The following is a 23,531-nucleotide window of genomic DNA, read 5'->3' as shown; positions in this document are numbered from 1 at the left end:
CAGAAATATGCCACAGGAACTTTTGTATATATCAATGGCAAAGCTGGTTTTGTTATATGTCATTTAGCTTGAAGTTGCAGTTTCCAAGAACCTATCAGTGGCATTAAGTGAGGACACAGATGTTTTCTTGTGCTTAGGGACACGAGATAGAACTGCAGCACTGCACTTGGGGGTCATTTTAAACTGCAGAAATCAACAAGAAAAAACATAAACATGTAAAAAATGTGGCACTAAACAGATTTCAAAAAGGACACATTTGCAGTATGAGAGCTGAAGCAAGAAGGCAGAGCGGAGCCTTGTTACCCCTCAGCTGGGAACACATGGGAGAGGAAAACTCAAATTCTTCTCTGCTCTATGCATGTCCACAAATGGCCACAAAACTGTTGCAAATACTGATTTGGGGGCTACAAGTAAATTTAGTGAGTAGGCAAATTTGCAAATGTGGAATCTGTGAATAATGAGAACTGTCTGACCGTGATACATATATATATATATACACACACACACACACACACACACACACACATACACGCACTTAGGGAAGGCTATCACTTCAAAACACTAACCTTGGTCAGCTAGGGGTAGGAGGACTACTAGTATTTTCTTCTTTATATATTTTTGTTTTTTTCCCAATGTTTCCTGATAGGCATGTATTACTTTATAATAAACCTTTTTCTTTTCTTTTCCTTTTTTGTTTTTTAGGGAAACAAGGTTAAAAGAGCAGGATAAATTTTGAATCAAGATTGACTGTACCGACTCTTGTGAGAGATGCTATTGTAAAGCCTTTGCAAAATGCATCTTTGACTATATTTTTTATGACTTTTCACGTTTTTTTCTGCCTGTACAGGAGGGCCATGGGAGTGCCAAGGTGCCTCCCTGGGCCAGAGTGCCCCTTACCTCTTGTTTGTGGGCCTTGTCTTGCTGGTGGATGCCATTTGCAGAACCAGAATTGCCGATGGCCTGTAAGAGTCATGGGCAGATGCTGAGTGAAGTTCACTAGGCTGCAGTTCCTAGTTCTTCCACTAGATGGCAAGGTCTTCCGGTAAGATCATCTCAGGCTCCAAACTGACCAAAGCTCTTCAGAATGGGGGTCCCAGGACCCCTGTAGACGAAGGCTCTCAGGGAAAGGCTGCATCTCTTCCCTTAGTCTGAGATTCTCATGGTAAAGCCATGTATACCTTGGGCTGGGGTTCCCAGAGCACATGCCTGTGTCTCTCCTCACACACTAGGGTTTCCAGGAGACAGGGCTGCCCCCATTCCCAACCCCCAGACCAGGGTTTCTAGGATAAGGTCATGCTCCATGAGGACACTGCCCTGGCTCACTTGATCAGCCCAGCCCACGCCCATGGCTCACCTGGGACTTGTCAGGACTGCTCCTCATGGCCTCCATGAGCCTTTCCACTTGCTGTGCTTGGTCCAGTGCATCCCTCAGGGCATCCTCTGTGCTCATCAGTTGATGCTGCAGCCTCAGGAGCTCAGGGGCTGAGGATGGGTCAATGAGGGAGTAGCGCCTCTGATCCGACAGGGACTTCTCTTTGTCCTGGAAGTGGTCGGAGAAAGGAAGAGCATGCATGTGTGTGTGCCTGTGTGCATGTGTGCCAGGGGAGAGCAACCTCTCCTCTGGCCCTACCTCACCTCTGGACCAGGCCTAAGCATCACTGGGATGTTCCTCAGGTTTCCCTCCCTCACCTGAGGGTCCCCACTGAAGCAGGCTGTCAGATGTTTCAGGTCCTCCAAGTCGCAAAATCCAGACACTCTCCTCTCTTTCCTCCCTGAGTTGCCCCACTCACTCCATTGTCTTACATGAGTCCCTCCTCTTCACTGCCAGACCCAAAGCTTCATCATTTCTTACCCTCCTGCCATGTGACCCCCTTCTACAGTGACTTCTCTACCCCTCCTTCCTTACCCAGCAGGACACAGATGCCCCACCCATTGTGGTCCCAGCAGACACACCTACCTCATTCCCACACAAACATGCCCTTTCTTTCCTGACATTCATGTATGAATCCCCACTTCAGGAACCTAAACAAAGCTGCTTTCTGGCTGATTACTTATCTGGATGGGGAGCTTACCACCCTGCAGTAGCCCATCTTACCTCTGGATAGAGGTCAGATTCTTATAGATAGTATCCCTTTGCATCGCATCGACTAGATTACTACACAGCCAGCCACGATGTCTGCAAAAGCAGATGCCTATGGCCTCTCCACCAGCTGTCACTGACCCTGTGGTTCTAGGGGATTCTGAATTCTCTCTGAGGCATGGCTTTTTCTGGGGGGGGGGGGCACCAGGTCACCACTCTTCATGGCCTGAGAGCAGGGCAGCCTCAGCCCCACCCTAGCACCTCCCTGCCCCCACATACCAGCCCAGTCAGCTTTTCACGAAGGCCCCGGATGTCGTCCTTGAGTTTCTGCTCTTTGATCCGCCACTCAGCCTTGTGGACCTCACGGCTCAGGTCCCTCTCGGGCCCTGGGGAGTGGCGATTGGCCTCCAGCAACAGTACCCGCAATTCGTTCAGGCTCCTGGGGGATGGATGTAGGGGACACACAACAGCTTCAGTCAGCCCCGAACCCTCCACTCCCACACTCCAGCTATTTGCCAAATGCCTGAGACTAGCCACTCTGAGGGCGAGACTGGCTGTTAAAACATCACCTGCATCAGAAGGGGCTGGAGTGGAAGCATGAGGCATGAAACCATTCAACCACAGTCCTAGAGGGATCAGGACTTAAGGGCAGGACAGTGAAGGGGACTTGACCTTCCCTAGAATGTTTAAAAAATATTTTTTAAGAGAATATTTGCTGCACGGCTAAAGAAAACATCATCAAAATGAAAAGGGAACCAACTGTATGGGAAAACATATTTGCTATGATACCTTGGACAAGTGTTTGATATCTGAAATATGTAGAGAACTCATACTACTCAACACCAGGAAGACAAACAATCCAATTAAAAAATGAGCAAAGGACCTGAATAGACACTTCTCCAAGGAGGACATACAGAGGGCCCATAGACATATGAAAGGATGCTCAACATCACTAGCCATCAGAGAGATGCAAATAAAAACCACAATGAGATACCACCTCACACCGGTCAGAATGGCCATCATCAACAAACAACAAGTGCTGGAGAGGATGTGGAGAAAAGGGAACCCTAGTGCACTGTTGGTGGGAATGCAGACTGGTGCAGCCACGATGGAAAACAGTACGAAATTTCCTCAAAAAACTAAAAATGGAACTGCTTTTTGATCCAGTGACCCCACTCCTGGGACTGTACCCGAAGAATCCAGAAACCCCAATTCAAAAGAACCTATGTACCCCGATGTTCATAGCAGTGTTATTTACAATAGCCAAGTGCTGGAAACAGCCTAAGTGCCCATCAGTAAATGAATGAATTAAAAAACTGTGGTACATTTACATGGGATACTATGCAGCAGAAAGAAGGAACTCCTACCTTTTGTGACAGCATGGATGGAACTGGAGAGTATTATGCTAAGTGAAATAAGCCAGGTGGTGAAAGACAAATACCATATGATCTCACCTATAAGAGGAACCTAATGAACAAAACAAACTAACGAGCAAAATAGAACCAGAGGCATAGAAACAAGGAACAGACTGGCAGTGACCAGAGGGGAAGGGAGAGGGGAAGGTTAGGGGAAAGAAGGGGAAGGGTCTGGTCAAGGAACAGGAAAAATGACTCATGGACATGGACAACAGGGTGAGGATTGACTGTGGGAGTGGGAGGTGGGCAGGAAAGAGGAGAGCAATGGGGGGAAATTGGGACAACTGTAATAGAACAATTAAAAAAGAGAGAGTATCTATTTAACTAAAAAATTCAGCAAAGCAAAACAAAATAGTCACCCAAGTGAGGCCATGAAGCAAGACATTTCTTTTAAATGGCTGAAATCAGCCATTTCCCATGTCAACCCATAAGCAACTGGCAGTAGCTGCCTCGAGCACTGTGATGAGAATGATTCTCAGGCACATCTAGGCTCTGCAGAAAAGAGAGTGGAGGTCCATTAGCAATGTCTGCCATAGGCACAGGATTAGAGAATAGGGCACACTCCTTCTAAGGATTTTCCCTTGCCTGCATCTACTATAGGGGAGAAGAATGCCCTATGAGGGGGCCATGGGTAGTTGAGAACAAAGTGGAAGTCTGCTGGTACTGCCCCTTCTTCTTTCCTCCTCCTTCTTGCTATGAATGTGATGGCTGGATCTTTAGCAGCCACCTTGCAACCATGAGGAAGAGTCCAAGAGAACCAATCAGCTGGCACTGATATTTATAGCCAACTGTAGGCCATAGCTACCCCCAGATTTCCTGTCATGTGAGGAAAAGAAATCTCTACCCATTAATCTGCCAACACATTCCTGGCTAATTTTCCACTCCTATCCTTAGCAGCACAGGAGCATGGAGGAGCTCATGGTGGCCTAGTTTAATAAAGAAAGGCTTCAAGGAAGAGATGGGCTGTGAGTTAAGCCTTGAAGAAGGGACTGGACTGAATGAAATATCCAAAAAGAAAAAGATAGCAACTATGTGAGCAATGAGAGGCAGAGGAAGAAATGAGCCAGCTGATAGCAGGAAGAAAAGACTCCTCAGAGGAGGTAAGACTAGGCTGAATACGGAGAATAAAATTCTGTTTTGGACGGGGGAGGGTATGGGGAGCAGGGCAGCAGTGGAGCCTTGATGGAGGGGCCTGGCTGGTCATGAGTTCATGCTGGGAAGGAATATAGCCCAGTTGCACCTGTTTAACTCCCTCCTGGGCAGGGCCACATTTTCTAGAGAGGTGGTAAATTTGAAGCAAATCTAGCATAGAAACTCCCAATCTGTACATCAGAATTAATGGGGGGAAGGGAAGAGACAGCATTTCCTTTATAAAAAGATGCTTGTACTTTACCAAGATTCCTTTAAATCAGAGATTGAACTTCAGATGTTTACAGGGGCTGGCGAACCATGTCCATGAGGGGATGTAAATAAAATAATGAAGAGAGGTGGGGGACTTAAGAGACAGAGGGAGCCCTGGCCATCACAAGGGGGCAGGTGCTCTCCAGCAATGGCTGGTTATTGCTATGCTGGAAGTCTGCCTGGTGTTGTCAGACCTTCCCATTTTTTTTAGGGAATCTGGAAAAAAATCCAGATTTTATGTGCAATCTTCTGACTTTTAAATGCTCATCTAGTTTTTTTTCTGCAAAAGCTTCACATGGGTTACACAAACTGTCTATAAACTGGAATCAAGAGGTTCTCAAAGTGTGATATGGGGAACACTCAGGGGTTCCCAAGACCATTTCAGGGGGTCTGTGGGTCAAAACTATTTTCACAATAATAAAAAACTATCTTCACTGTCATTTCTCATGCACAAACAATGAGCTTTTTCCTGGGGTCACGTGGCATATTAATGATCTGAAAACAATATTAAAATATGCTCTTTTTCAACTACATATCTATGTAAAGTCAGATTTTCATAATACATGTCACCAAAACATCAATCTGTAAAGACTGAATGCAAAATGTTAAGCAATGCCATTCTTTTCATTAAATATTTTTTGTTTTGGAAAAGTTACTTTGTCTCAAAAACATGTTATTTATGTTATGTGCAGTTGGTTTATTATTTTTAAATGAATTAATAAATATTTTTAAACTCCTCAGTTTTAATTTCTAATATAATAAGTATAGAATAAATAAACACAAGCTCTTTGAGAAGCCTCAATAATTTTTAAAGAGTTTAAAGGCATCCCTAAGACCAAGAAGTTTGGGAACCACCAATCTTTCCTATAAGTCAGTATTTGAAGAACTGTGTTAAGAAGGATTCTGAGGCTTCATCTGAGCTGAGCGAGGAGAGTACAATGATCACTGATGATGCCAGCCACATGTCCTACCCAGTCCATCTTCACCCACCTCTGGAGAAGACTGGCTAATGTCAGGTGGAGAGACAGTCAGGGCCAGAGGGAAGACAGCTGGGTGGCAGCCTACAGGTGACTCACCGCTCCTTCCTGAGCAGCTCCTGGCTGATGAGGACCAGCTGGCCTGAGGCGTCGTGGGTCTTCCGGGACACTGCCTCCAGCTCTGCCTCCAAGCGTCGTTTCTCTTTCTGGAGGGTGTCCACCTTCTTCTCTCCCGATTTGCACTTGCTCTCCAGTACTGAGTGTCAGCCGGCAGGAAAGAAGGAAGTCAGGATCACCGTGGGAATCTGTCCCAATCAAGGGCCCAGGCCTGAGCAGGAAGCCGGCTTCCTCGGGGGGTGAGGGGGTCACAGTGACACACTCCACTGAGTGGGTTTCTCGTTCTGCAGAGCCAGGCCCTGTGGTGGCAGGAAGCAGTCTGGGTTCTGAGACAGGACCCACTGTTACACCGCTGCCTAAACAAGGAAGAGCTCTAGCTTCACCTTAGCCTTGGAGGACTCTGAGCTTAGCTGACCTATGTTGGAACCAATTATGCCACATGAATGTGATGGGAACTGGAGAGATGGGGGGTGGGAACCATTTCCCAGGATGGGGGCTGTCTCATGGCCACCACCACTGGCACTCTGGCAGACAAAAAAAAAGGCCAGTTTGCCAGAAAATCACAAATTCCAGACCCCCTGCCTCACCCCAGGCACCCTTTGTTCTCACTTCCCCTGTGCCTTGCTCTCTGCTGCAGCCGGTGTCCTTCCCCCCACTGTAAAGTCCTGGTACTTCCTCAGAATGTCTCTAAGTGGTCTATAAGGAACCAAAAAGTCCTGATGGATTTTCCAACACAGGGTGGCCACTGGCCAGAGATGCTGGCAGGGGTTTCCAATTGCATTACGGACTATGAGAGGGTTACTCTTCTCCCACTCACTGCTGCCCTGTGGAAGTCAGTGTAGATGAACTGGCCCAGACACCCTTTTCCTCAAGGCAGAGTGCGGGAGGGCCCCTGCCCACGCTCCAACCCTTTCCACGCCCCACTATATGGGGCCCCAATGAGAGCCCCCCGCATCTGCCCTGCGGGAGGGAGACTTACCACTTACTTGGGCCCTGAGCATCTCAGTCTGGGACGTCAAGGCTGTCACCTCCTTGTCCCTCTTGTTCAGCTTGTCCTGCAGGCCTAGGGGAGAAGGGAGAGACAAGGAGCCATTAATAGTTCAGGTTCAGCGCTGTGGTCCAGTGGGTGCCACCCCTTGCTCTGGGTAACCCCCTGAATTAGAGGCTCCAATACTGTGTGGTCTCAAGCAACTTAATTCTCAAGAGTTTCCTTGAGTGAAAAATGAAGATGATAATAATGGTGCCCATGTCACAAGGTCATGTGCATTCAATACTGGATCGCCTCAAAGACCTGTAAGGAAGACAACGCATGGGAAGTGCTAGAAACATATTAACTTTCCATCAGTTAATTTATAAAGTGAACATAATACAAATAAAAATATGAACAAGCTTTTAATACCTATAGAACTAGACAAGTTTGCAGAACTAAAATCTCTTGGAATAAGCAAGAATAGCCAAGAGTCTGGCAAAAACTTCTTCAGAGTTAAACACAGAATTACATATGACCTAGCAATTCCACTTTAGGTATATACCCCCGCCCCCCCCAAAAAATAGGTACTCAACTAGTACCTGAACATGCATGTTTCTAGCAGCATTATTCACAATAGCCTAAAGGTGGAAAGAGCCCAAATCTCCATCAACAGGTGGATAGGTAAACAAAATGAAGCATATGCATATAATGGAATACTACTCAGCTATAAACAGGAATGAAGCTCCGAATCATGCTACAACATGGATGAACCTTGAATATATTATGCCATGCGAAATAAGCTAGACACAAAAGGCCACATATTGTCAGATTCTATTTATAGGAAATATCCAAAACAGGCAAATCCATAGAGACAGAAAGCAAATGAGCGGTTGTCAGTGGCTGGAGTAGGGGGAGGAAAAGTGACTGGTAATGAGTATGAGGTTTCCTTCTGCAGTGATGAAAATGTTTTTGAACTCCGCAGAGGTGGTGGTTGCAAAACATTGTGAATGTACTAAATGCCACAGAATGTTTGCTTTTCACTGGTTAATTTTATGTCATGTTAGTTTTTCCCCAATTAAAAAAAAAAATGGCCAAGAGAATTTTGGAAGAGCAGAGTAGGAAAGATTAGGCTTGCCAGTAATAGAAAAACAAACAAAGCTTGAATAATCAAAACATTATAGAATTGGCACATGAACAGACAGGTCACTAGAAAAGAATAGAAAGTCCAGAAATAGAGTTAGTTACATAGGGAATTTAAAAATGATAAGGTCGGTGATTCAAATCAGTAGAGAGGGGGGAGGTAAGTCTTTTAAACATGGTGTTGGGACAAGTGGGTACTCTTTTATGAAAAAAATAAAAATGGGTGCTTACCTCATACCTTATAGAAGGATGAATTCTAGATGGATATCAGAGATTTAAACATAGAATATGGAATTAAAAAGAAACTATGGGATACCTTTATAAAAATAATAAATCCAGAAGTTAAAAAAAAAAAGATTGATTTAAGAAAATCTGCATGGCAAACACCACTACAAGAAAAGCCAAACCACAAGGTGGGGTTCGGGGGGGTGGGGAATGTTTGCAAGGTCATATATAAGGAGTTTCTAAAAATGAACAAAAAGATCAATAACCCAATAGGGAAAAATGGGCAAAGGATGCAAATAGGAATGGGAATGGCGCTTCATTCACAATGAGAGAAAGGTAAACTGAAACTACATCAGGTAACATCTTTTACTGTTCAGACTGGCAGAGATCACAAAGTTTGAAGGAATGTTGTTGGTGAGGTTTGTGGGAAAACACCCTTTAAACCACAGCCAGCAGGAATTAAAACTGATGGAGCCCAAGGAGGAGGTAATTTACTGCAGTGGTGTTTGCAGTAGACAAAGACTAAAAACAACCTACAATCTGGCTAAATGCAGATGGTGGCTCCACCCAGTGGAATATTCTGCAACACAGAAAAGAAGGCAGTGTGATAATGAAGAGTCTCCAGGATACTTTATTAAATGGGAAAAAGTAAGGGGCCGAACAGAGGGGGAGACATGGCACCATCTGTTAACTATTTGCCTGTCTGTGCATAAACTCCGCACGGAGACAGAGTGGGCCAACACTGCCTTTGGGAAGCGAACCCGGCAATGGGGACCCTTAACTCGATGCCCTTTGAACCATTTGTAGTTTATACCTATTTTAAAAATAATGTAAAACCAAACAAATAGCAAGGTATTTGCACAATGCCCAGCACTCAGTAAACGGAGCCGCTGTCGTCCTGGGGGTGAGTGGCTTGTGCATGCCGCAGGCGCCTCTCACCACATGGCAGATGACGCAAAACCAAGTGGCACCCAGCTCAAAGCCAGCCGGTCCCCAAAGCCTTGTGTCCTGCCGGCCCAGTGGCCACTCACCTTCCACAGTGTCCTTCATCCGGATTTTCTCCCCTGAAATGTCGTTCGACTCAATCATCTGAAAGAAGAAGCCTGTAAGGGGATGCTCGCCTCCCCCTTTCCTCCAGCCCCAGCTGGCCCAGCAAGCCTCCCTCAGCCCTACTTTACATGAGGGGGTTTCCTGTGGCCCCCTGACCACAGACGACCCCTCCTCTGCTGCCAGCACCCCCAAGGCTGCTTGTACAACTTTCATGCGAACACCTCCTACCCCTTCCTCTGTTGAAAGTGTCTATTATATCAAACAGATGTCTCTTTCCCTGAAACACCTTCAGACGCTGGTCCTGGGAATCTGTTTGCATCAACATCGAAGATTACAGCCTCAGTTTCCCTCTGTGAAACAAGTTTGCCACGGGGCAGTGTGTGCAGAGCATGCCCAGTTACATCTCCTAGAGGGACTTTAAGAAATGCTACTTCTTTTCTCTCCAACATGTCTTTTAAATAATAAACCCAGAAGCCAGAGAAGAAAAGATGAAGAAAAAAGAAATTTGGGCAAACATCACTGGCTCTGTAAGGAACTGCTTCCTCCTCCAGCAGTTCCTGGCCCCCGGCCCACGCTGGCTGTCCTCTGAGTTTGCAGTGCACCAGAGTCTAACACGACACATCAGGACAGGCCAGAGCTGAGCAGGCCGTCATCTCCACCAACCAGCCCCTCACACTTCTCACACATCCCAAGCCCCATTTTGGTCTCAGCTAGTGATGACTAAGCCCCCTAGATCTTTCTTTACAAACACCACAGGGAAAATGAGGCACACACTAAACCACTGTTAGAAGAAATTCTCACACTACATGAGACCAAAACTCTAGCTGTCCCTGGAATCGTTAAGTCCAGACCGAGACCCCGTGTGTGTGGAAGGCAAGAGAGGTCTTCCTGAGGTCACCACCCACGCCCTAGGTCTGTGACTGAGGACCAGGAGGCCACCCTCAGGCCTCTGTCCCCCACGATCTGTGGAACTACAGCACCCCCAAACCTCCACCGCTAAGGAAGTCCAGGTCCTGGGGCCCCAGACCTGACCCCACTGCCCTGAGAAGCTCAAGAATCCCCAGAGCATGTAAGAAGGCAATGATCATGCTGTTAGCTGTCCCTTTATACCAACCCGGACTTTTGTCATGCTAGGCGCTCTCTGGGAGCCCTCTGGCAGCAGAGATGGGCATGACCTCTGCCACTGGTGGGCAGGGACCCTGAGAAGGCCGCCCCGTCTTAGGGACGTGGTTGGCTCATCTATGAAAAGGAGCCAGTATTGACCTCGTGGGACTGAAGGTGAAATGGGGCAGCATAGGGCCTGGCACACAGTGGGGTACCTAGAGACACTCAAAGGCCCTCCCCAGCCCCATCGAGTGACCACAACCCACGTGTGGGCCTCCTTAGCGTGCTCGGCTGGGATGTCTAGATTCCGAGCAAAACTGATACTGGTGGCAGCAGCCTCCCCAGGGCCACCCCCTCCACCTCCAGACCCCACTCCAGGGACCCCCACTCTCTGGAGAAGTGACTGCTGGACTGTTGCTCAGTCTCATCAGGACTAGCAGAAAGAGGGCGACCCTCAGACCCCCTAGGTCAGCACTCAAGTTGGAGATGGGAGCCCTGGGGACAGGCAGGGCTTGTCCTCCATGTCCATGCCCACCCCACAGCACAGCAGCCTGCACAGCAGGGCACGTCTAGGCACATCAGGGACTTGGGGACTCGTAGGAAGCCTGCTCTCTGCTCTGAGGTACATCTCTCTCCAGGCCTGGACTGTGGGGGACTCAGCCAGGTCAGCTCAGCCACCCTCAGTTCCCATTCACCCAGGCCACCTGCCCTTCTCACAGAGGGACAAGAGCCTCCTCCTCTGAGCCTGGTGCCCCTAGATCTTAAATGAGCATGTAGCTGGGGGCAAGAAGAATGCTTCCCTGGGCTGGAAAAGAGGTTAATAAACACCCAGACCCTCCCCAGCTGGGCCCTCCAGCCCCGGCTGCTGTTGCCCACGGGCTCCCGCACAGCCCAGCAAGCAGGGTGGCAGCATACGTTGGTGTGCTGGGACGAGCACAGGGACTCCACAGCCTGGAGTCTGTTTTCAGCAACCAGCAGCTTCTCCCGCAGCCTCTCGGCCTCCTGCTTGCTCTGGGCCTCTGACCGCTGCAGCAGCTCGTAGTCCAGCATCTTCTTCTCTGCCAGGGAGATCTGCTCCTTGAGGAACTCAATGGCCTGTGCCTGGCCCCGGTACTCCGCGTCCAGCTTCTCCAGCTCATGCACCCGCAGCTCGGCGTCGCGGCGCTGGTCCTGGGCCTCCTGCAGCTCCAGCCGGTGCTGGCTGGCCTGCACCTCCAGCTGGGCCCGCCAGTGCTGCTGCAGCCCGGCCAGCTCCTCCTGCACCTCCTGTAGCTTCTGCCGCAGGCCCTCCTTCTCCTTCACGTGCATGGCAGTCTCAATGTCGTGCTTGGCACGCAGGTTGCCCAGCTCCAGCTGGTGTTCCATCTTGATGCCCTCCATCACAGCCTTCAGCTCCCCGATCTCCTTCTGCTGGGCACCCGGGCCCGAGTTCAGAGTGGCCTTGAGGTCCTCCAGGGACTTCTGGTGGTCCGAGGCCAACGAGTCCAGCTTGGACTTCCAGTTGTCCATGAGCCCCATGTTCTCGCTGGTGGCCTGCTGGACCTTGGCCTTGAGGTCCACCACCTCTTGTGCGTACTTCTCATTGGCAGCCCGGAGCTTCTCCACCTCCGCCTGGTAGGCCCTCAGGGCCTTCTCATACTTGTCCCGCAGCACGCCACTCTCCCTCTGGTGCTCCTTGCTGGCAGACAGCAGCCGCTCCCGCAGCCGCAGGGTCTCAGCGGCCTCGGGGTGGTCGGCGGGCGGTGGGCCGGAGTGCAGCAGGCACTGCTGCAGTTCTTCTATCTCACCACGCCGTAGGTTCAGCTCCTCCTCCAGCTGCAGCACCCGCGACTTCTCGGCCACCGTGGTCAGCTACCAGGGAGAGAGGGAGACAGGGCTCAGTCAGCTGGAGAGTGAGGGGCAATGCAACAGTACGGGGTGGGGGGTCCTCACCACTCAAGGGCCCCAGCCCAGTAGGGAAAGGTCCTGAAAAGGGAAGGGCATCCACCCCTGCCTGAGCGCTGGCTTTTCTCAGTGACCTTGCCCACCACAGCTAGACCCCTTCTGGCTAGCAACCCAGTGATTCAGGGAATCAACTGTCCCCACTACACTAGGGTTGGGACAAATCAGTGGTTAAAAGAAACCACCTATTTCAGATTATGGCTTTCTTTCAGTTCATGTTATTTCTAAAGGGCAGAGATGACAGAGGAAGTTTTACATTATCCTGTTCTAAAAGGTCCCCCAGCTGAAACGGGCTGATTCAGAGGGGCTGTCTGGAGAGGGTGGCCAAAGAAGGGTTGGTTGAATGCCTAAAGTAGAACAAAATTAATGCTGTCAGACCTTCCCCCTGATGGAAGACTCGAGATCAGAGGCTCTGCCCTCCAAAACCTACACCTTGATCATGTCAGTGGTCATAGATTTGAAAACAATATATTTTAAATGTTTAAATCTTTTACAAGCTTAAAAAATTTGGTTCTGAAGCTGACCTTTAGTTCAATAAACCTGTTTTTGTTTCTTCAACCAGGTGCTAAACCCTAGATTAAGATGTCTCAGTGTAGAGGGCTCTAGCCTGTCAACCAGTTTCTGCAAGTAGCCTCTGTGCACATGTGTGTATTGCATGAGCACACATGGTCACTGGGTAACAGTTAGCATGTGACCAGTGACCTGTGTGTCTCCAGATGCTCACTGCATGCACACACTCCCTGCGTGCTGAGGCTGACATGCAGAAATTGACCGTTGCTCCCCCCACACCCCCACGTTGTTTATGTCTCAATCACTGTGTGTTGGCTGTTTAGCTCCGTTGCCAGAACTGCAGCTGGGCTGTCCCCTGGGCTAGGCCCGCCAGCTGTTTGAATGTGTGTGTCTGCACAGGGAGCCAGTTCCAGGACATGCATGGTGACTGTGGAGGGGCCAGCTGGGCCTGGAGCCTGGACTTGGAACCAGGCCCTGGGACTTGGGGGGAAACTCATCCCCAAAAGGAGCTTTCCCTAGCCTAGGAACCACTCCCTGACCCACTGTATCAGAACAGCCGCACCCTGCGCTGACACAGAAGCCCACATCCTGGGGACACCCTTACTCCCCCAGCCCCAGGTTCTTCAAGCTGGTCCTTCCTGCCACCATATTTAAGACATCCCCCTGCCCCAGGCTAGAGAAACCTGGATCTACAGTCCCCCGATTTCCAGCCTTCCCCAGCTGGGAGACGGGAGGCATGGATAGGTTGTCTCTGTGCCTGCCCACAAGAGGCAGATGTTTCCAAGAGACCCTTGATTTCTGAACATGACAAAGCCTTGTTATGGCAATACATGGGGAGGGAGGAAGGCGAAAGGTCTCACAGGACATTCCCAGCCAATGGGACCAGCTGGGGAGTAAAGTCACAGAGAGCCAAGTCCCTCCTCCCCAACAGGCATCCATGGGAGTGGAGCATAAGCACGTTCTTGACCCACCACATCCCTCCTGGAAAGGACGCAAAAGGAAAAAAAACAATTTGAGGACAGCAGCCAAGGACAGAGAAAATAATAACACAGAGGAGCCCAAGGTCATCCACAGGCCAGGACGCTGGCAGGCCGGAGGCGCGGGCGCGTTACCCTGTTGTCGGCTAATTCTCGGAGCAGCCGCTCGGCCTGCGCCTTCTCCAGTAGCAGGCTCTGCTCCAGCTCCCCAATGCGCGCGTGCTCCAGCTGCGTCTGGGTCTGGTCCACCCGGTGGGTGGGGAGGAGGGACAAGGCAGAGGGCACAGGGAAAGGAAGCCGGAGGAAGAGGGAGGAAGAGGGAGAAAGAGAAAGAGAGAGGCGGTGTCATCTACCATGAACAAGGCAGGAAAACAGGTCAAGGAGAGGAGGTGGCTCTGGGAGAGAGGGGGGCGGTCTGCGGAGGTGAGCCTGCCTCCTGCCCCTCAGTGTCCTGGCTGGGCTTCTTTAAGGGCAGAGGACAGGCTGCTACATCCTGCCGAAGCTGGGTGGCAATCGACACCCTGGGTTCCTTTTGTCACCTCCAGGTGGCCCTTCCCCTTACAGCTCTGGCAAGGAGCCCCAGCCTGGTCCCACCCTGTGGGCTGTTTTTCATGCCAGACGCAAAAGGCCGCTGGGATGAATAAGTGAATGACCCCAGGATCCCTGGCCCCTAGGCCTGTGCTGAAGGTGGACAAACCAAATAAATGGAATGTTTTCAAAAATACCCCCCATGATTCTCCCGGCCTGGCCTCCCTGGTGGAGCCTAGGCTGTGCCTCCCACTGCCCAGCCCCAAGCCCAGCCCTGTCAGTGCCCACCCGCCAGGCTCTGCAGAAGATGCCCGGTCTCCCAAGAGCACAAGGACATTTTTGTCGCAGCTTCACAAGCTCACCTCACACACTAACAAAGCCCAATACTCTCCAGGCATCCAGGCTGGCATCTGGGTTTCTCGTGGCAGATCTGCAAGCACCCAGAGCAGTCTGGAGACCAAGTTCATGGTAGGGAGAAGCAAGAGGGTCCTCCTATCATCCCGCCTGTCCCATCATCATCCAGGAGAAACAAGGTTAAAGCACATCTGTGCAGCAGTTCTGAAGAGGCAGGCTTAGCAGTACAGCATGTATTCGTAAAAACAAGAATACGTGCCAGACACTAGCAAGGCTGACGGTGAGTGGTGACGGTGTAAATCCATACTACCCGTCCCAGAAATACTCTTGCAGGTCATCAGCAGCTACAGAGATGTTCATGTCCTTCAGCCTATGACCTTATTTCTGTTAATTTTCCTAGAAGAACTAAAAAGGTTCCCTCTTTCTCTCTCAAGAGGGCAGCATGCTGCAGTGCTAACAAGCAGCCAGAGTCAAGTCTCTTCCAGAAAATTACAGGATGATTGATGATGGTGCCCCATCCTAGCCTCACAGGCAATGTCCCCACAACAGCACTGCCTGGGACCTATGCTAGATGGAGCACGATCATAAACGCCCTACTGGTGGCACCATGGGCAAGAAAAAGCCTCCAAGCTCACAAGTTCAAAAGCAATTTCATCTGGTGACCCCCAGCAGGACTCTTCTCCATCACTTTCAGAACTTCTAGCCTCCTGGTCCATGGACTGGGATCTTCGGCAGGGCACAGGGGAGCTCAGTGGAGTTGCTTCCGGGGCTTGCCTAAGATAAATTCAGTTTAGGAGCTTGGGGGTTGGGCAGCCTTAGAGGCTAGATTTTAAGTGGGGTGGACAATTTGGCCTTCCGCGCTGCTCTAGGGACACTGCCTAGGACCTGAGGAGTGGGGCCACCACACTCGTTTCGGTCTTGTCGGGTCCCCCTGAAGTTAATGTTCTTAAAACCACCATCAAGGCAGTCTCCCCATCTTGCAAAAGAGAGAGGCCCCTCCAGAGAGGAAGCCTCAGGCTCAGAATCACACTGCAGCTTCAGGCAGTGCAAGGTCCAGATTCAGACCGCTGGATCCCAGACCTGACACCTGTTCCCAAACCAGCGCAGCTCCACAGAGAGGGGAGTCTGAAATGGGTACCTCTTGTGGCTGGGGAAGTGAGGTCAGAAGAAGGTAAGCAGAGAAATGGGGTGATATAGCTGGAGGGGGTTTATTTTTGACTTTTAAGATAAGCAAGGGGGTGAATGGAACTTTGGGTTGATTTGCCTTCTGGTTACCATGGATATGGTCACATTAAAAATAGCAGCAATAGGGTTCTATCTTCCTTGAACTGAATTAGCTGTCAGTCACTGTCTGTCTAGCCAGGACCAAGTAGCCCGGGGGTGGATCAGCTGATCTAAAGTCAGCCAGCTCATTGGCTAGCCTGGGGCCAATCAGATTCTCCTGAGAGGACAGCGAGTAGATGGTGGTGCAGGAGCTGAGAAGAGCCCCGCCACTGGGTGTGTGGTGGAGAGAGGGAACAGATGTGCCAAGGGCTGTGGAGACACAGTGAGACAGACAGACAAACACAAAGGCTGACCGACCACAAATCATGAGAAGGAGACCCCTGAACGGGAGAGAACAGGTTTGGATCCTAATGCTGTTTCTTATTCCAGTTCCCTGAACTACCTGTGAGATTTCCCTGTAGCCTTTCCCCTCTGTTGACTGGTGTTAGCTACAGGGGTCTCTGCTCCTTCAACCTATGGGCGCTTTTCCTGGAAGCCCACCGCAACCCCCGTAGGAGGCAGCCATCCAGTGGGAAAGCCAGCCAAACATAACCACATGACCTGCCCCCTGGCTAAGAGGGAAACATCCATGAGAACACCCTGATGCTGGGCTGGGGCTCCTACTCCAGGTTGGGTCCTGATATCCATCCTTTAAGATCAAGAAGCAAAACCTGCTCCAGCAGGGTCAGCTGGTAGTGACCCTACACAGATCATACATGTCCCTCCCCCTGCTGGAGTCATCTAGCAGGCAGGACAACCATTTGCACGCTTTTGCTGTGCATTTGGCAGTTACAGGGGTCTTAGAATGGTTCTTTTACAAAATCAGAAGCTGCCATTTCCAATTTGAGCTCAGAATGATCTAGTACAGTGATTCCCAAAGTGTGGTCCCTAGATCAGCATCACCTGGGAACTTGTTAGAAATATACAAATCTCAGGTTCCACCCAAACCAGCTGAATGGCCACTCTGAGTGGGGGCCAGCCTTCTGTATCTGAACAAGCCATCTAGGTAATGAATTCTCAAGTTTGAGGATCCCTGACCTAGTTCAACCTCTTCATTCTAGAATAGAGCACACTGAGGCCTGGGAAGGGAAGTCTATCCCAGGCCACTTAGGGCCAGGTCAGCATGTGGAGTGGGACTAAATTCACTGTTCCCTGCTTCATCTAACAGCTCCAGGAGTCCTTGTCCCTTGTCACCTCCCAGAGAGCAGGGAGGGACACAGCAGGGAGGCGTTCGTGCCCTCCCAACTGTGGCCTTGTGAGCCCTGCGGTCTCTGCATGGTTTGGTGAGAAGCGCTGGGGCGGGGTGGGGTGCTTTACTAATTGATGTGAGCACTCCCACCCCTCATCTCAGAAAGGGTGGGTTGGACTGAAGGGTGAAAGGTCCACCTGTGCCCAGACCACTTGCCCAGGCATTATAACCAAGGAGACGATAGAAACTGGTCCTATGGGCTGAGCTCAGGAGTCAGGAGCCCTGGTCCCTGGTCCCAGTGCCTGCTGCCTTGCTTTATTACTAGGTGAGTCCATCTGCCTTTCTGAACCTGTCTCCCCAACTATAAGTTCTGTGCCTTAACAACAAGCTAATTTTAGCCAAAATTTTACCTGGAATCCAAGATGAACTAAGGGCCCAAGGGTCACCTTTAGGGGCTAATACCCAACAAAGCAGTGGCTGGGGAACCCAGCCAGTATGTCCTCAGGCCCAGCCCTGTGCATACCCTTGGTCCATCCCACTCAGTGGACAACACAGGGAGCACGGCCACTCAGGCTCCTAGACCTGAGCCATTCTCACCTATGACACCTGAGTCTCTCATGACCAATCCCCTTCTCACTCTCCCGGGGAATGACCCTTCTTCATTTCTCCCTCAAAATTCCCACAGCCCCCTCCCAGGGGGTGCAGAGTTGCTGCCTGGACCTCATGGCCATTTGCCCCTATAAGGGCTCAGCCTGAGGTGCCAAGCAAGCCAGGGGCAGGGCTTTTGTTACCTCCAGGTCTCCCTTGGTGATAGACTCCTCCTCCACTCGGAACTGCAAGTCCTCCACCTTCCTGCAGGGGGAGAGGGGGCTGATAGGTAGGCTGCCCAGATAGGTAGGCTTTCCCAAGTCAGCAATGGCAGGGAGGCAAGGCCATAGATGGCCAGAGCCCATGCTCAGATCACAGAGAAGGCGCTGTCCCAGTGGGCAGACACCTGCCCAAAGCCACATGAAGCAGAGCCTCCTGCAAACCTCCAGCCCTCCCAACTTCCTGACCTATGCTCCACGCAGAGACCACCGAATTCTCTAAAATGGGAATGTTTAATGCAACATTTTTCCTCCCCAGGGTGGCTGTGGGAATAAATGGAGGAATGACTGAAATGGAAGCAGAGTAATGCTAGTGACCACTCTGTTTTCATCACTGCAGGGAACAGACACTGCGACATGGAATAGTCGAGGTTGGGGTGGGGAGGGAAGGAGAGTAGGCTTCTTACCCCGCTGACTCTGCACTCATCCACAGGCCTCAAAATCAGGGGCAAGAGTCCCAATCTGCACTGCTTCCTGATGTGGAGGGGGCCACCCTCATAGAGACACATTCACCCACCCACATGCCAAAACACCGCAGGAGAGACACAGGTGCATTACAGCTCACAAAGCTGCTCTTATTGGGGCCTCCTGCCAGCTCTCCGCATACAGATGAGGAAAACTGAGGCCCAGAAAGGGCAAGTAACCTGCCTAAGGTCACCCAGCATGTCTAGAACAATGTTGGGATTTGTACCCAGGCCCTTCCTGGACACAACTCCCACAATGCTTTAAAAATCTGTTTTTGTTTGTCAGCATCAGACATGTTGCCATGGAGGCCAGAGGTGTAGGCCCTGACCAACATCTCAGGCAGATATAAATAAGCCCTGCCCTTCCCTCCCCAGTCAGCCTGGGGAGCACACGCCTGGCTGAAAGCCCCAAACAACCCATGGTGGGGGCAGGGTGGCTGAGGGTGGAAGCTGCCTACTGCATGGGGAAGGGGAGGAAGCCGCAGAAATCTGTGTCAGCCAGGAGACAAAGAGAGGCTCTTGGGCCAAGGGAAACCCTATCCCTATCAGTTCTGATCCACCAGGCGACCCAGGACCCAACCAGGCCAGGGAACCACATCTCCACCAGCCACTGTGCCAGGGCATAAAGAATAGGCAGCACAATTAACAGGCTGGTCCCCTCCCAGCTGAGCCTCAGTCCCTCATCTGTGACATGAATTAATACCTGCCCCCTCGGCTAATGGTAAGATTGAGACATACACATAATGCACTCAGCATGTGGGCTCACACCCAGGTGCCAGGCATTTCAAGCATCCTATTGTTGCTGCTTCTCTAAGCCTCAGTTTCTCGACATGTGAATGGAAACAGAGCCTCCAGATAGGAACTATGAGCTCCATGCCCAGAACCTGGCCCAGAGGGGTGCTCTGTGGACCTGAGCTGGTTCAGTTCAAGGGGTGGGGACATTGGGTCTTCTTCACAGTGCAAGTCTTCCCAGGGGCAGAGGACATGAGAGCCAACCCCCTCCCTGGGCATTCTCCTTAGGACGGGCTGCCCGAGCTGTGCAGAGCAGGAGCAGTGAACCCCACACAGGTGGGGAGAAATGTGGTGTCACCCATGTGTTCAGCACCATGCTGGGTGCTTACTGGAATTATGTTGTAAGTCCTCCCAACAGCTTGTAGGGATGGGGATCACCATCCCATTTTACAGATGAGATGACTGAGGCCCGCAGAGCTCACGTAACCAGCCCAGATGACACATCCTGTATGAGGTAGAGTCAGGATTTGGACCTGGGCCTGCAAGCCCCAAGCCTGTGAGCCTCTGCTCCAGTCCTTGCTATCCCCAGGGAAGTTCAGAAAGTGTCCTCCCAGGACCAGGGCAGGTGCAGCGCATACCTCCTCTCCTCCTCCAGCTGGTTGGACAGGTCTACCTTCTCCTTCCGCACGCCCTCCACCAGCAGCCGGGCCCGCTGCAGCTTCTCCTCTGCTTCTGCAACATACTGGGCCCCACGCAAGGGCCAAAACAGGGTCAGCCTCCTCTGGGGACCAGAGACCAGGTGGGGGGCTCAGGAGGGAGCGGGGGTAGTGCAAGGAGTTGGGCCTAGAGCCCGAGCCGCCCCCTACTCCCCTGCCAGCCCAGGGTGGACAGGGACCTGGGCCTGATGTAAGGGTGGGCCCAGCTGAGTGCCTCACCCAGTGGAAACCTCAAGTCCACCTGTTCCCATACCTAGCACCCCTGTATCTGCCTCCTCCTCCAACCCCTAAGGGCCTAAATCATGTTGTCTTGTGAAGGCTCCTGTCACAGCACACATGTGGGCTTGGTTTTATTAATGCCAGCACCTAAGGGAAGGGTGAGCTGGCCTCAAATGGGGACAAGGGCCCAGGATGGGGCACTCATGATGGTGACAAGCATCAAGGAAGAGTAGACATATGACAGCAGAGGACTCAAGGCTATGGGTGAGGGCTTACTTCCCTAAAACCCAACCCACGAATCTACTTGAAAGCACAATCTGAAATATGGACAGTTGTATACAAAAAAATGTATACATGAGTATTATTTAGAGAAAGTGAGAAATTGGAAATAATTTAAACAACAGCGGGGTCAGCAAGGACGCAGCCTGTGAAATGGCAATGCAGCTGTTCAAATAGGGAAGGATTTTCTATGACCTAGAAAATGCTTGTGCTAAGGAAGTAGTAAAAAGCAAGGGGCAGTTGATATACAGGTTCTTTTATCTTTTTTTAATCTTTACCCAATGATGTATTTATTGATTTTAGAGAAAGAGGAAGAGGGGAGGAGGGAGAGAGAGAAACAGTGATATGAGGGAGAAACATTGATTCGTTGCCTCCTATGTGTGCCCCAACCGGGGATTGAACCTCCAACCTTGATATGTGCCCTGACCCTGGATCAAGCCACAGCCCTTTTGGTGGATGGGACACTCCAACCAACCGAACCACCCAGCCAGGGCTATTTCTTGAAGTACATGCATCTATCTACCAGAAGGATATTTGCCAGGAGGAGAAGAGGAGTCTTCTCTGCTCTGAGCATGAGTAACCTACAAGCCTGGCCTGAGGAGGCTCTGGTACCCTCCTGGTGCCCACTGCCCTGCCTGCCCACCTACCTGCTCATGCTGTGCCTTGAGCAGGGCAATTTCCTTCTCCACCTCACAGATGTGGCTTGTGGCCTTGGCCACCTCGGCCCGTTCCAGGTCCCGTTCAGCCAGCAACTGCTCAATGTGCTGCTGCTTCTCCTTCAGCGCCTCTTGCAAGGCAGTCGTGCCTGAGATCTTGCGGGCATAGCGTGAAGAGGTCTCTGTGAGCTGCAGAGAGGCAGAGTGCAGGCAGGACTCAGAGATTAAGCACCATCCACATAACCCACAGCTACCCAGTAGGAGGGGGACCCAAGAGCCTGGACTCCCAGGGTCCTGCTCCTCCTCCTGCTAATGCCCCTGTCTACTTATGCAGGGGGAAGCATATTATTTCAGATTCTAGACACAACCCCCCCCCCCCCAGGAGAGTCACAGCTGGGGCTCCGTCTCGTGGTGGGCTCCCTCGCCTGGGCCACCCTCTCCCGGGCCAGGAGGAAGCTTCCATCCTAGACCGAGCTTGGATAGAAGGCTCTCTGCCCAATAGGGCAACCTCACCTTTTTCCCCTCACCCACAGTGGCTATGGCAACTTTTTGAATCCCCTGGTCTGCACCTGTATGACTAGCCCTGCATCCGTATGACCCTCCTTAACTCTAAGGAAAGGGCTTAGGCTACCGACAAATCAGTGATATAAAAATAACAATAATATAAATGGATGAATTTCCCTTGTTAAAAGATATACACTTTCATCTTTGTTCAACAATTCCAAACTGAGAATGCCTGGAGCTAGTGCAAGCCGGGAGCAGATTGGGACAGCTGGATCCTTCTGTCTTCAACCCCACGCATACACCAGGGTACCCGCCCCCCAGCCCCGCTCTCACCAGGCCACTGCGGCTGGGCCGGCCCCCCACAGAGGAAGCCACAGAGCTGACGGAGCTGATGGAAGAACTGCTGGGACTGTGAGTCAGCGCTGAAACACCCATGGCCATACGCTTGGTCTTCTTGGCCTTGGCTGGGCTGGTGGATGGGAAGCCGATGCGGATCACCTTGTGGATGGGTGCAAAGAGACCAAACTTGGGTGGGCACTGGAAGTACCTGGGGAAGCAAGAGAGACCCATGCTGCCATCATGGCCACACAGCCTGGAGCCTCGCCTGCTTCCTCCCACCTCTTCACAGCCCAGCAGAGAGGTTCATCCTTGCAGCCCAATCACACAGACCCAAAGATTAATAGATGAAATTTCCAGAAAGAGAATAGAGGTAAGTAGGGCCTGAGATTCTCTGTAGCTATGAACAGCTATTGGACTTATTTTTTTGGGGGGGGCAGGGCAGTTGGGAAATAACAATTACTGAGCTCTGTGCCAGTCCCTTTTCATGAAAGATCATTTCAAGCCCCCCAACCACTCAATTGTTATCTACGTTTCACAGACAAGGAGACTGATGCTCAGAGAGGTTGATGCCCACAGTCACACAGCTGGTCAAGTGGCAAAGCTGGGACTGGACCCCCTAGCCTACCGGGCTCCAAGGCAGACTATGCTTGTCCCATACAGCACTCAGAGGCCACCAGCCATATCTGCAGCCCCATTCTCATGGCTGAGGCTGCCCTGACCACCCTACATCCAAGAAACCACATCAACCCCCTGCCCATGGAGCTCCCTGCATAGGGAAGCAAGAGCCTGAGGGAGACACTGTGGAGGTGGGATGGGGGCTGCCACCCAACCTGCCCCTGAATTCAGAAAGCAAGAGTGAGTTGGGAGAAAGATCTGCCGTGTAAACAGGAAGGCAGAGTGTTAAGGAAGCTCTGGGTGGTGGTCTTCTCTAAATCTCTCTGATCCAGGATTCTACATAGGGCCAGGGGAGCTAGTTCTGTCCGGTTTCTGACTCACCTTGAAACTGCCACCCATCCCTCCTCTCCCCACACTAAGGTCTTTGCTTGTGCTGTCCCCCCAGCCTAGCATACCTTCCTTCTCAGAGCTGTCAGAGCCTCATCTGGGCACGGAATCTACCCCAGGGACAGCCAATGCATGAACGTGAGCCACCTGGCCTTGGCCCTACATCCCCGACACTGCTCACCCATCATATCACCAACCCCACCCTACTAGCAATGAGCCCAGACACAGCCTTAGACCCCCCTGACCCAACATGCTTGGCAGTCAATTCCTTTTCACCAGAGATGGCATAGAACCTGGAACCAGCTGTGAGCCCACCCTTGGTTGTAGAGCACAGCTTACTGTGCGATTTCCTGTGTCACCCAGGAAATCCCCAGAAGGCAGAGACCATCGCCTCTCTTAGCGTTTGCACCCTGACTCTGTGTGACCTTGAGCAATGACCTCTCTGGCCTCTGTTCTCTCATCTGTAAAATGGGGATGATATCCCCCCATCTGCCGCATGTGCTGCTGTGACAA

At 51.2% G+C, this 23,531-nt stretch overlaps 1 protein-coding gene across 4 annotated transcripts in view; it reads right to left on the bottom strand.

Moving 5' to 3' along the window:
- Window positions 1–23,531, bottom strand: part of CLIP2 (CAP-Gly domain containing linker protein 2) — a 74,630-nt gene that overhangs the window by 5,514 nt on the left and 45,585 nt on the right. Inside the window, exons 5-16 of one of the 4 annotated variants that reach the window (XM_090276887.1) lie at window positions 22,011–22,224; window positions 21,165–21,362; window positions 19,942–20,045; window positions 18,033–18,093; window positions 14,043–14,147; window positions 11,395–12,330; window positions 9,357–9,414; window positions 6,970–7,053; window positions 5,973–6,129; window positions 2,360–2,519; window positions 1,355–1,540; window positions 898–960 (exon numbers count right to left, since the gene is read on the bottom strand). In XM_090276887.1, coding sequence (XP_090133013.1) covers window positions 898–960; window positions 1,355–1,540; window positions 2,360–2,519; window positions 5,973–6,129; window positions 6,970–7,053; window positions 9,357–9,414; window positions 11,395–12,330; window positions 14,043–14,147; window positions 18,033–18,093; window positions 19,942–20,045; window positions 21,165–21,362; window positions 22,011–22,224 — 2,326 coding nt within the window. Of the gene's footprint in view, window positions 1–897; window positions 961–1,354; window positions 1,541–2,359; window positions 2,520–5,972; window positions 6,130–6,969; window positions 7,054–9,356; window positions 9,415–11,394; window positions 12,331–14,042; window positions 14,148–18,032; window positions 18,094–19,941; window positions 20,046–21,164; window positions 21,363–22,010; window positions 22,225–23,531 lie in introns of those variants that run through there. The other 3 variants (XM_090276888.1, XM_090276889.1, XM_090276890.1) reach the window with 3 other exon arrangements.

Source organism: Furipterus horrens, unplaced genomic scaffold (assembly GCF_987537825.1).
Source record: "Furipterus horrens unplaced genomic scaffold, mFurHor1.1.pri manual_scaffold_5, whole genome shotgun sequence".
In the NCBI taxonomy this organism is placed as follows: domain Eukaryota; kingdom Metazoa; phylum Chordata; class Mammalia; order Chiroptera; family Furipteridae; genus Furipterus; species Furipterus horrens.
This window is presented reverse-complemented; position numbering and strand designations above follow the sequence as displayed.